Source organism: Lipotes vexillifer, unplaced genomic scaffold (genome assembly GCF_000442215.2).
Source record: "Lipotes vexillifer unplaced genomic scaffold, Lipotes_vexillifer_v1.1 scaffold640, whole genome shotgun sequence".
NCBI classification, from domain to species: domain Eukaryota; kingdom Metazoa; phylum Chordata; class Mammalia; order Artiodactyla; family Lipotidae; genus Lipotes; species Lipotes vexillifer.
This window is the reverse complement of record NW_006773138.1, coordinates 860,380-873,289: the sequence shown is the minus strand read 5'-3', so window position 1 is coordinate 873,289 and position 12,910 is coordinate 860,380. Positions and strand designations below refer to the sequence as shown.

General features: G+C 43.9%; 1 protein-coding gene across 3 annotated transcripts in view; it reads left to right on the top strand.

Moving 5' to 3' along the window:
- The window catches only part of FAM168A (family with sequence similarity 168 member A), a 207,357-nt gene that overhangs the window by 159,545 nt on the left and 34,902 nt on the right, over nucleotides 1-12,910 (top strand). For 2 of the 3 annotated variants that reach the window (XM_007448076.1, XM_007448078.1), the window contains exon 2: nucleotides 3,843-3,930. In XM_007448076.1, coding sequence (XP_007448138.1) covers nucleotides 3,861-3,930 — 70 coding nt within the window. In that variant the 5' untranslated portion in view covers nucleotides 3,843-3,860. Of the gene's footprint in view, nucleotides 1-3,842; nucleotides 3,931-12,910 lie in introns of those variants that run through there. The other variant, XM_007448077.1, reaches the window with a different exon arrangement.

Below are 12,910 nucleotides of genomic sequence, written 5' to 3'. Positions count from 1 at the left end.
CTCTGTAATAAAGAAGAAACTAACACAACATTGTAAAGCAATTATACCCCAATAAAGATGTTAAAAAACCGAAGAAAAAAAAAAAAAAAAAGTAAAGGAGCCGCTGATTCGGGGGCTCTAGCTCACTCAGGCCTGGGGGAGCGAGGGGCACGTAGTGCCGGGCGAGCCTGCGGCGGCAGAGGCCGGCGTGACGTTGCACCAACCTGAGGCGCTCTGTACGTTCTCCTGGGGAAGTTGTCCCTGGATCCCAGGAACCTGGCAGTGGCGGGCTGCACAGGCTCCCCAGAAGGGAGGTGTGTATAGTGACCTGTGCTCGCACACAGGCTTCTTGGTGGCGGCAGCAGCAGCCTTAGCGTCTCATGCCCGTCTCTGGGGTCCGCGCTTTTAGCTGCGGCTCGTGCCCGTCTCTGGAGCTCCTTTAAGCAGCGCTCTTAATCCCCTCTCCTCGTGCACCAGGAAACCAAGATGGAAGAAAAAGTCTCTTGCTTCTTCGGCAGCTCCAGACCTTTTCCCGGATTCCCTCCCGGCTAGCCTTGGCGCACTAACCCGCTTCAGGCTGTGTTCACACAGCCAACCCCACCAGTCCTCTCCCTGCGCTCCGACCGAAGCCTGAGCCTCAGCTCGCAGCCCCGCCCGCCCTAGCGGGTGAGCAGACAAGCCTTTGGCTGGTGAGTGCCGCTCGGCCCTGATCTTCTGTGCTGGAATCTATCTGCTTTGCCCTCTGCACCCCTGTTGCTGCGCTTGCCTCCGCGGCTCCGAAGCTACCCCCCTCCACCACCTGCAGTCTCCGCCCAAGAAGGGGCTTCCTAGTGTATGGAAACCTTTCCTCCTTCACAGCTCCCTCCCACTGGTGCAGGTCCCGTCCCTATTTGTCTCTGTGTTTTCTTTTTTTTGTTTTGCCCTACCCAGGTACGTGGTGGGTTTCTTGCCTTTTGGGAGGTCTGAGGTCTTCTGCCAGTGTTGAATAGGTGTTCTGTAGGAGTTGTTCCACGTGTAGATGTATTTCTGGTGTATCTGTGGGGAGGAAGGTGATCTCCGCGTCTTACTCTTCCGCCATCTTCCGCTCGTTCCGTCCGCACCGTGCAGTCCACGTCGCCTTGGCAAAGTCAGACGACTGCTCCGTCTAAACCCCGTCTGGCTTCCCCGACACCTTGGTGGAAGGTGTGACGATCCCAGCAGGTCTGTCCTAGGCCAAGAGGTGGAGGCGGCCTTCCCCTCACCCCGCCGCTCTCTGCTGGGCTCCGCAGAGCCGCAGCACGCCCTCCCCCGCGGTCGCCAGTTTTTAGTTTTGATGAATCCATTTAATCTATTTTTTTCCTTTCGTTGTTTGTGCTATTGGTATCATAATTACCATTGCCAAATCCGAGGTCACAAAGGTTTAGGCTATCTTTTCTTCTTTCTTCTAAGAGTTTTATGTTTTTAGCTCTCATTTAGGCCTTTGATCCATTTGGGGTGCTAATCTTGACCTTGTCCCTGGCTTTGTGACCTCGGACTGTTCATTTGCCTTTTTTCAGCCTCACTTTTTTCATCTGTTAAAATAAAAGTTGATATGTGAGTACACAAAACAACAACAGAAAACAGATCAGTGGTTGCCACAGCTGGGAGTTGTGAGCAGGGTATTGACCACAAAGATGAGAGAACTTTTGGCGGTGATGAAAATACTTTGTATCTTAATTGTGGTGATATTTGTACAACTATATACATTTTTCAGGGCTCATAGAACTGTGTACCTAAAAGGAGTAAATTTTACTGTATGTATATTATACCTCGGTAAACCTAGCTTTAAAAAAAAAACACAAAAGCCTTACAACAACTCTACAAAGTATGTGTTATTCTTTTCCATTTTGAGGCTAGAGGAAACTGATACTTAGGAAAGTTAGTGGACTTGCCTATGGTCCCACATTTGGTTGTGGCATTTCTAGGATTTTAACCTAAATCTGCCTGATTGTAGAGCTCGTGATCTTCCTACTCATTTTTAGCCTGTCCCTGAGAGTGTGTGGATTCTGTTGTAAAAGGCTAACCTTCTTGTGAAAGCCAGGAACCCTGTCTGCCTGTGAGCCACTCCCCAGAAGTAGCTGTCTTATTCTTATTCCAAATTCTGAACCCCTGGCAGATCTCATTTCTGCCAGTAATTAGTTGAGATTGGAATCCATGCTGTTGGGGAGTGCTACTCAGGCATGGTCTCCTGAGACTGTGGCCCTCATTTTGGAGCAGCAGGAGACCAGTTTCAAAACTGATGAGTTTCTTTGGTTATGAAAAGCAATTTCTAACTTTGTCCAATCAGCAGCACAGAGTACCTTCTCCGTAGGAGAGTGCTCAGATGTTTACAGGGCCCCTTGTGCTGCTTAGCACAGTCTTCCTTACTCTGGCTTATGGTCGGGTGGAAGAGAGATCCAAGGCAATCACCGTCATCATTTACATCTGCATGCCACTTTATAGTTTGCAGTGTATTTTAACATCTGTGAACTCTCTTAATTTTCTTAGCGCCTTGCCAGGAGAGTGCTTATATTTAGAGAGAGTGTATTCTTGGATAACTCTGGCTGCATGTCTTTTCCTTAAATTGTGCTGCAATGTGTATATCTCCTGTAACTTTTATCCTTGAATTGTTCTAGTTTCAGTTTGTCAACTGGTGGTAGTTTAATGTAGCCTCTTGCCCTGGGGTGATTTGGCAGCACTGCGCATTGGGTACATTTCAAGTTCTATCCTCTGAATTTGACCAACATCATTTCCTTTTTTGCCTGTTTGACTGCCCCACCTTCCTCTCTTTGGGAGCCCATGTTTCCTCCACCTCTCATTCCAGAACCCTGGACAGAGTAATTAATCTCAGAGCAATCGTCATCAAGCCAGCTGTTGACTTTAACTGCCTGTCTTCAATGTTTGACTTGTTTCCTATCCTGAGGTGCTATGGGAGAAGTTAATGACCTAAAAAATTGCCCATCTATCATGTGAGCCTAGTTAGGAGGGAATTGTTTGATTTTTTATGACGTGTAAATAATATGTTTGGAGACATTTTCAAACATGTGTTGGCCTGTGTGTCAGAGCTGGTTCCCTAAACAAGGTGGGACAAATTGGCTGGGTAATAGAGCTTAATGACAGATTTCCCATTAATCAGAATGGAGAACGTGCTTTATTAAGATAATTAACAGATCACTTGTGCAGGTGGTACTTATTGCACAGAAATTTCCAAGTTTCTTTCCCTTGAATAAGCTTTGAAAGGGATCTTGGCTATGTTTCCTTGTTTGCATTAAAAGGATCAATGGCAGTAAATTCCCGTTTTTTTCTAAAACTGCTAGTAACTAGTATCCTGTCCTCTGTAAGTGCAAAAGGTGGGTGACACACTTGCTGCTCTTCCAGCAGTCTGTGTGTTTATCACCAGGTACTCGGGCTCCCCTGGTGAGGAGTAGAATTGCTTCTTTTCCCAGCTCCTAGACTAGCATCCTTAGAATTAGAAAGGGACTCGGAGAGCCTAAAGTAATTGATTTTACATCAGGACACTGAAGCCCAGAGAGGGGACGGCACTTGGCCAGTGCCACACAGTACACTCATGGTACAGGCATCTGTGGGATAGTGGGACTAGTACTGAACTGAGAATCAAAAGGCCGGGGTTGACATTAGGCAAATTGTGTTAGCTCTCTGCCTCTCAGTATCTTCATGTGTACAATGGGAAAAGTGTCTAGCATAGGGCCAAATACAAATGGCTTTTTTGTAGCCCTCTTTCTACTATACCATGTTGCTTCTCTATGAGTGTAACCTGAAGATTATAGATCAGAAGTTGATGTCAGGGAGAATGAACAATCATTAATCAATGCTGTTTTTTTGTTTGTTTGTTTGTGTCTCCATAGGATTCTCAGTTGTCCACAATGAACCCTGTTTATAGCCCCGTGCAGCCTGGGGCTCCTTATGGCAACCCTAAGAACATGGCCTACACAGGTGAGTGGTGTGGGAATGGCTCTCATTTTGAGAAGTGGTTAAGGATGTTATCTCATAACATTGTGAATGACTTTTGGTATACTGTGCCTCCAAAAGCCCTAGTAAAGCTTGGGAACTTGTAGAAGGGAGACATGTCTGGGGTCTAGTGCAGATGGAAATGACACTCTTAAGACCATGGTCTACTGAATTGCCAACTAGGAGAAAGGAAGGGAGGTAACATTTATTTATTACTGAGCACTTTTACATATCATGTTTAACTTTAATCTTAGAAGTAGTCATACAGGGTGTGGTTTATTATCACCATTGCACAGATGAGAAACTAGTTTCAGTAAGAGGCCACGGGGCTTCCCTGGTGGCGCAGTGGTTGAGAGTCTGCCTGCTGATGCAGGGGACACAGGTTCGTGCCCCGGTCCGGGAAAATCCCACATGCCGCCGCGGAGCGGCTGGGCCCGTGAGCCATGGCCGCTGAGCCTGCGTGTCCGGAGCCTGTGCTCCGCAACGGGAGAGGCCACAACAGTGAGAGGCCCGCGTAATGCAAAAAAAAAAAAAAAAAAAAAAAAAAAAAAAAAAAAAAAAAAAAGAGGCCACAAACAAAAATAGATATTTGAACCCAGGTCTGCTGATTCTGAAGGCTCATCTTTTTCCTGACTGCATACCATGCTGTTTCCTACTGCACTGCCTTTGTGTATGTTGTCCCTCTGTCTAGAATGCCATTGTCCCCTGACAACTTCACCTTATCCTTTAAGATCTCGGCTCTGAGCTCAGACAGCACTTTTCCAGGGAGAATTCTCTCCCTTACTTGGCCTTGGGCAAGCTTTTTTTTTTTTTTTAATTTATTTATTGATTGATTGATTTTGGGCTGCGTTGGGTCTTCGTTGCTGTGTGCGGGCTTTCTCTAGGTGCGGTGAGCGGGGGCTACTCTTCGTTGCGGTGCGCAGGCTTCTCATTCGGTGGCTTTCTCTTGTTGCGGAGCACAGGCTCTAGGCACGCGGGCTTCACTAGTTGTGACTTGTGGGCTCTAGAGCACAAGCTCAGTAGTTGTGGCGCACGGACTTAGTTGCTATGGGGCATGTGGGATCTTCCCGGACCAGGGCTCAATCCTGTGTCACCTGCATTGACAGGCGGATTCTTAAAGCTCTTTCAGATAATAGCTAGATGACTTTGGACAAGTTGCTTAGCCTCCCTGAATTTAAATTTATTTTATAAATTGAGATAATATTATCTATTTCACAGGATAGTTATGAGAATTAAATGAGATAATTAGTACTCCATAGGGAGAGAGGGAGGATTGTCTTTGTTTCTACTAATCACTGAAGATCAGTATCAGCCTGGAACTATGGGGTTTTTTGTCTGAGTTGGGTCTTCGTTTCTACGCTCAGGCTTTCCTCTGGTTGCGGCGAGCGGAAACTACTCTTCGTTGTGGTGCATGAGCTGCTCATTGCGGTGGCTTCTCTCGTTGTGGGGCATGGGCTCTAGGTGCGCGGCTTTCAGTAGTTGCAGCATGTGGGCTCAGTAGTGGTGGCGCACGGGCTTAGTTGCTCTGCTGCATGTAGGATCTTCCCAGACCAGGGATCGAACCTGTGTCCCCTGCATTGGCAGGCGCATTTTAAACCACTGTTCCACCAGGAAAGTCCCTGGAACTATGTTTTCAGTTAATTTTTCTGCTGGGATTCTAAGACTACACAAATAGTATAAACTCCACATAAGTAGAATACATTCAAACTTCACACAGGCCAAGATTTCAAATTCTTCACGAAACTTTCTTTTTTACCCTTAGCTTCCTGTTGTCTCTGTACTTTTCAGACAAATTTTTTTTCTTTTAAACTGACTTATGACTTCTCTAAATTCTCAGCTTTATGCAGGGGAATTTGAGTTCCAGCTCTTGGCTTCTCCAAGGCCCAGAGCCTCATCTCCTATCCCCTCCATAGCTATGAAAAGCAAGCCCTTTGATTGCCCAGACCAAAAAACCTTCCCAGAGCATCCCAATATCAGTTCACTGTGAGAGTTCCTGATTTTTCATTTCATTTTTTGACCCTGGAAATTTTTTTCTTTCCTAAAATCTCAAGTCTGCCTGTGTTTGTTGTATAACATAAACTGTTTGTTATACTTTTTATCCAGCTTTTCTAAGTGTTACAGAGTAGGCAGATTTTCAGGTTATCTTTTCCTCCACATTGCAAGAAATAAAGATCCAAGTGAGATAATCTGTAAGCAAATGCCAAATACAATGCTTTAGAGTAAACATTTGTTATTAGTTAGTAACAATAATGGTTATGTTAAAGAGTGTTAATTACCATTTGGCAAGCACATACTAGGTACTTTAAGTATATTAATTATAATCTTATTAATCATAAACCCCATAGTACTCTTCTTTTAGCTAAGTAACTGGTAGTTTAATTCAGGTTGTATTACTTGGCCAGTATATGTAGCTTCTGAAGGATGAGGAAAGATTTGAACTCGGATCTTTATGATATCAAAGTGATATGCTTTCTGTTATAGCAAGCTGATTTGTCTTAAAATATGTGCTTCTTTCACTGCTTCCAGTGATAAACTAGGGGAAGGGGTTGTCTTTTCAGTTTCTAGGACTAGGGAGCCTCACCTTTGAGGAGATAGGAGCCTGCTCCTGGCCAGCAATTTGGGGTAGACTGGGAAGGGGGCATTAGAAGTGGAGGGTCAAGTCCATTGTGCTGTCATCTGCTTCAGCGGTAATGGGATGGTGGACAAAGGGAATAGAGAAGTTGGGAAAATTCCTGATTTTAAATTCTCTCTGAAATGTAAGAGGGAAATAAAATACAACTTCGCAGTTATAATTCTGACACTAATTCCAATGTGCGGGTTCTTTCCCCACACCAAGCTGTTCTCTGACACCAGCTGGGTGTCCTACAGTTCAACTCAATTCTGACACTGTCTACCTGGAGATAACGTCATTTCAGAGGTTGAGAGCTCAGCCCTGCAAAACTGTCCTCATTTCGGATGCCAATCACAAGTCCAGGTTGTGACCTGTGCTTCTGACTGATTGGCTATAAATCAGAGGTTCCCATAACCCCCCTCCTTGGGTTCAATTAATTTGCCAGAGCAGCTCATAGAACTTAGAAAACCAGTTTACTCACTAGATTATTGGTTTATTATAAAAGTGTGTAGCTCAGGAACAGGCAGATGGAAGAGATGCATAGGGCAATGTATGCAGAAAGGAATGTGGATCCTCTAGAGCAGGGGTCTCCAACCCCCCGGCCCATGGACAACTACAGGTCCAGGCCTGTTAGGAACCGGGCCTCACAGCAGGAGGTGAGTTGCAGGCCAGCGAGCAAAAGCTTCGTCTGTCGCTCCCCATAGCTCGCATTACTGCCTGAACCATCCCCGCCATTGCTCTCATTACTGCCTGAACACCCCACCCCACCCCACCCCCCGTCCATGGAAAAATTGTCTTCCATGAAACTTGTCCCTCATGCCAAAAAGGTTGGGGACTGCTGCTCTAGAGGGTGCCACTCTCCCAGCACCTCCACATGTTCACCAACCTAGAAGCTCTCATCCTTTTTGGTTTTTATGTTGGCTTCAGCACATAGGTATGATTGGCCATTGCTGATTGATTCAACTTGCAGCCCCTCTCCTCCCCCCAGAGGTCAAGAGGAGGGGTGGGACTGAAAATTTCAAATCTTCAATAACATGCTTGGTCTCCTTGGCAACTAGCCCCCATCCTTAGGTGCTTTTCAAAAGTTACCTTATTAACATAAACTCGGGTGTGGTTGAAAGGGGTTTGTCATGAATATCAAGACATCCTTTGGGAATTCCCTGGCAGTCTAGTGGTTAGGACTCTGCACTTCCAATGCAGGGGCAGGGGTTTGATCCCTGGTTGGGCTGTAGGATCCTGCATACCACGCAGCGTGGACAAAACAACAACAACAACAAAAAGACATCTTTATTGCTCTTACCACTTAGGAAATTTCAAGGGTTTTTAGGACCACTGTGCCAGGAACAGGGATGAAGACCAAATATATACTTATTATGTCACAATATCACAGCAATACAATGTATTCCCGTGAACAGCTGTCTTCTAGCCAGTTGACAGCGTTCTCTCTCTCTCTCCTTTTAAAAGCTCTTTTACTGAGTACTTATTGTGTGCCAAAAATTGAGCTCACTGTTTTACAGACTATTTATTATTTATTTATTTATTTATTTATTTTTTTGCGGTACGCGGGCCTCTCACTGCTGTGGCCTCTCCTGTTGAGGAGCACAGGCTCCGGATGCGCAGGCTCAGCGGCCATGGCTCATGGGCCTAGCCGCTCGGCGGCATGTGGGATCTTCCTGGACCAGGGCACAAACCCTTGCACCCTGCATCGGCAGGCAGACTCTCAACCACTGCGCCACCAGACTATTTATTTTTATACTTGCAGTAATCCTATGAAGTGGTTATAACTAGCTCCTTGAACACCTTGGAAAAGTGAATTTAGAGAATATAATCTGTTCATATACTTTCAAATAACTGAATGTGTAGATAGTGTTGTAGACTGAATGTTTATGTCCCCCCAGATTCATATGTTGAAGCTCTAACCTGCAATGTCATGGTATTTGGAGATGGGGCCTTTGGGAGATAATTAGGTTTAGATGAGGTCATGAGGGTGGGGCCTTCATAGTGGGATTAGTATGCTTATAAGAAGAGGAGGAGACACCAGAGTTCTCTCTCTGCCGTGGGAGGACACAGCAAGAAGGCTGCCATCAGCAAACCAGGAAGAGAGAGCCCTCACTATAACTCAACCAGGCTGGCACCCTGATCACATACTTCCAGCCTCCAGAATTATGAGAAAGAAATTTCTGTTGTTTAAGCCACCCAGTCTATGGTATTTTGTTGTGGCAGCTCCAGCTGACAATAAAGATAGTAAGTACAGTGAACACTTGAATATGCTTCACATAGATTCACCATGACAATGGGCTTTTTAAAGACTGGACATTTCTTTTTCTGAAAGGCCTCAGAAATGTTTCTCTGCTAGAAGTTTGAAATGAAGTCAAGACCAAAACATTCTCTATTTTTCTTTTCTTTCTTTTTCTTTTCTTTTCTTAAAATATTCTAATAGTGAGAGTGTCCAAAGATCACCAGAGATCTGGTATATGTGCTGAAGAGAGGACAGGTTTTGGAACCTATCAGATCTGGAGTAGAATCTAGGCTCTGCCACTAAGTAGCTGCGTGAGCTTAAGTGAGTTATTTAACCTTTCTGAATCTCAGTTTCCTCAACTGTGAAATGGGATAATGATCTATACAGATGGTTGGTTCATGGGTCCATGTTTATAAAGCCTCTGGCACCAGACTTATAGTTGACACTCAGTTAATGGTTATCACAATGCACAGCAATGAGTATACCTCTGTAGGGGAAAGAATATGGGATATGGAGTTAGTGACTTAGATTACAGACCTGATTCTGCCACTTAAAAACTATGCGACATCAGATAAATTATTAAACTTTCTGGGCCTCAGTGTATCCTTTGCAAAAAGAAAAAGGACTAGGAATACCTTCTTTACAAGACAGCTGAGAGTAATAAATGTAACAGGGCCAACCATTGACTTGTGAAGTTTCAAAAACCCAATTAGAAAAGAATTCTGAAATGTGAGAACAGATGGACCCCCTTATACTAACCCATCATTTTACAGGTGAGAAGATAGAGAAGTGTTTGAGGAAAGTGTTGGAGCTAGGTCTTGTACCTAGGTCTTCCCACAAAGTAACAACCAAGGTTTTATCCTTGAAAACCTTGCTGTCAACATGCTGTCCTGGCCACTTCCTAATCTTCTGCTGGCCCAGACCAGCTCACATGCTCTCCCCACTCCTGTTCTGAGCCCTAAATGCATTTCCTAGCTTCAGCATGCAGCAAACATGTTAAATACTTCATATACCTCCCACAAAAGACATGACCCTCAAGGTTGCAAAGCTAGGAAATCGATCTGTTCATATACTTCACTAGCGTTTTTCACCAGTTTGTTTTCCCCTAGAATGCTTTCTTTACTTAAAAAAATAAAGTCAATTTAAGAAGCAGATCTGGGGACTTCCCTGGTGGCACAGTGGTTAAGAATCCACCTGCCAATGCAGGGGACACAGGTTTCATCCCTGGCCCGGGAAGACGATACGTGCTGTGGAGCAGCTAAGCCCATGCGCCACAACTACTGAGCCTGCGCTCTAGAGCCTGCGAGCCACAACTGCCAAGCCTGCGCACCACAACTACTGAAGCCCACGTGCTCTAGGGCCCACATGCCACAACTACTGAGCCCGTGTGCTGCAACTACTGAAGCCCGTGCACCGCAACAAGAGAAGCCACCGCAATGAGAAGCCCACGCACCACAACAAAGAGTAGCCCCCACTTGCCATAACTAGAGAAAGCCCTTGCACAGCAACGAAGACCCAATGCAGCCAAAAATAAATTTAAATAAAAAAAGTTTAAAAAAAGCAGATTTGTATTTGACATGGCAGTTAATCAGCTAGAGGACCTCAATAATTAAGCTGACAGCCTGCAAATACAATGAATAATCTGATATATCAGTAAGGTTTAAAAAAAAAAATCTTTCTCTGCAGTGACCCAGGCCCTCTACCTTTCACCCTTCTCTGTTAAGGATCACCTGGTGGAGGTTTTAAGACTAACTGACATTTGTACTTTGTTCTTTGCAAAGAACTTTTGTGGGTTTTCCCCCTATTTATTTCTTATAACAAGTCTGGGGAGATAGCCCTTATTTTCCAAATAAAATGACTGGGGATGAGCTTTCCCAGGGTCATGCTACTACTGAGCCCATGTGCCACAACTGCTGAAGCCCACGTGCCTAGAGCCCGTGCTCCGCAACAAGAGAAGCCACCACAATGAGAAGCCTGCGAACCACAGCAAAGAGTAGCCCCCGCTCACTGCAACTAGAGAAAGCTCATGTGCAGCGACGAAGACCCAATGCAGCCAAAAAAAAAAACTACTAAATAGTCAAGTTTTCCCTTTTAAAATAAATAAATAAATACCTTTATGTTTCTCAGATTACATCTTTCTTCCCCATCCTTCCCACCCTTTATCATTCAGGCCATTCTTACTCTTTCTTGGATTATTTACACTGCCCCCTAACTGGTCTTTCTGACTCCTATCACATACCTTCTCCCCATGCATTCTTTACAAATCAGCTAAAATCATTTTTCTAACTTGAAAATTTGACCATATCACTCAAGTGCTTAAAACCCTTTAATGATTCTTCACTGTCCTTTGGATAAAGTTGAAACTTCTTAGCTTGCAATAGGAGATTTTTATGACCTGACCATTCAGATCTCTCCAGCCCATCTTCTGCTCATCTTATCTATCTATATTCTCAGTCCAGATGGTGGCTGTCATTATGTTTTAGAGCTATAATTTCATTAGAGGTCATCAAATACAATCTTATTCTCAGATCAGGAATCTGAGGTCTTATAAGTGCCTAAGGAAAGAACTTATTACAGTTCACAGTGAATTCAGTATCTGATTTACTAGTACCCAGCTTGCCCCTGGCATACCATGAATATTATCTAAATATTTTTTGGGTAAATAGATGGATGGACAAATATCAAAATTGGAAGTAGAAACCAAAACTTTGGCAGCCAATCTAGTTCTCTTTCTACTTACTTTATGCTGCTTCTTTATTTCCAAGAATGAATATGTATATATAAACATCTGGTATGTAGTTAGGCTCTCATTAGGTACTAAAACATTAGTAGCCATTGTTCTATTAGTCATCATTGTTATCCCCAGAGCCTAGCACAAAGATGGGTACAGAGTAGATTCTTGGTAAATTTCAAAGGGAGAAGTGAAGGAGAAGAGAAAGGAAGGAAGGAAAGGAGAGAGGGAGGGAGGGAGAGAGAAGAGGAGGGGCGGGGACGGGGTCACATCAGAGAATTATGAGATGGGGTTGAGGGAAAGACTCCTTTGATCTGGCTGCCCTTTCTAATGAGTAGCCCTCTGTCATGGTAGGAAGAGTCTGGGACAGGTTGCCAGTGTGGGAGAGATTGTTCTTGCTTTGTAGGTGAATGAACTGAGGCTCAGAGAATTTAATTTGGATGATCTGTTGTGACTGGTCAACCCTTTGGATGGGCCAGATGGAACAGGGGGATTTTTCTCCTTATGAGTTATGAAGAGACAGCAGAGATCCTCAGAGAAAACAAAAGGGATCTTCTCCCCTTGCCTGCTTGGTTTATAGCAAATTTTCTTTTTTAGAACAATGATAGTTGAAGTCTAACAATTCCTTCGAGCTTCTTAGAAAGGAAGAGGTATCCTCAAACCTCCTACATTACCTATGTAGTCAGCTTTGGACTGGCTTACTTTGGGTCTCAGCTTCTTTGCTAACAAAGCCAGATTTGACTTCTAAAAACAAAATTAACTTCCAGTTATAAGATAAATAAGTACTAGGAATGTAATGTACAACATGATAAATATAATTAACACTGCTGTATTTTATATATGAAATTTACTAAGAGCAAATCCTGCGTCCTCATCACAAATAAAAAATATATTTTTCTATTTAATTTTATATCTGTATGAGATTATGGATGTTCACTAAACTTGTGATAACCATTTCATGATGTATGTAAGTCAAATCATTATGCTGTACACCTTAAACTTATAAGTTATTATTATGTCAATTATAATAAGTCAATTATATAAGTCAATAACTTATTATAAGTCAATTATATCTCAATAAAACTGGAAGAAAAAAATTGGACTCGCCTTTACCAAATTTTCTCTGAAGCTTTAGAAAACAAGGGTCCGCAGAACCCCATGTAATAATAAGAACTAAAATACTTTACAACTTTACCATTTGTAATTTCATTGAATCCTTATAACAGTTGTATGTGGTAGAAATTTTTATTAAAAAATTCATTTTAGGGCTTCCCTGGTGGCGCAGTGGTTGAGAGTCTGCCTGCCAATGCAGGGAATACGGGTTCGTGCCCTGGTCCGGGATGATCCCACATGCCGCGGAGCGGCTGGGCCCGTGAGCCATGGC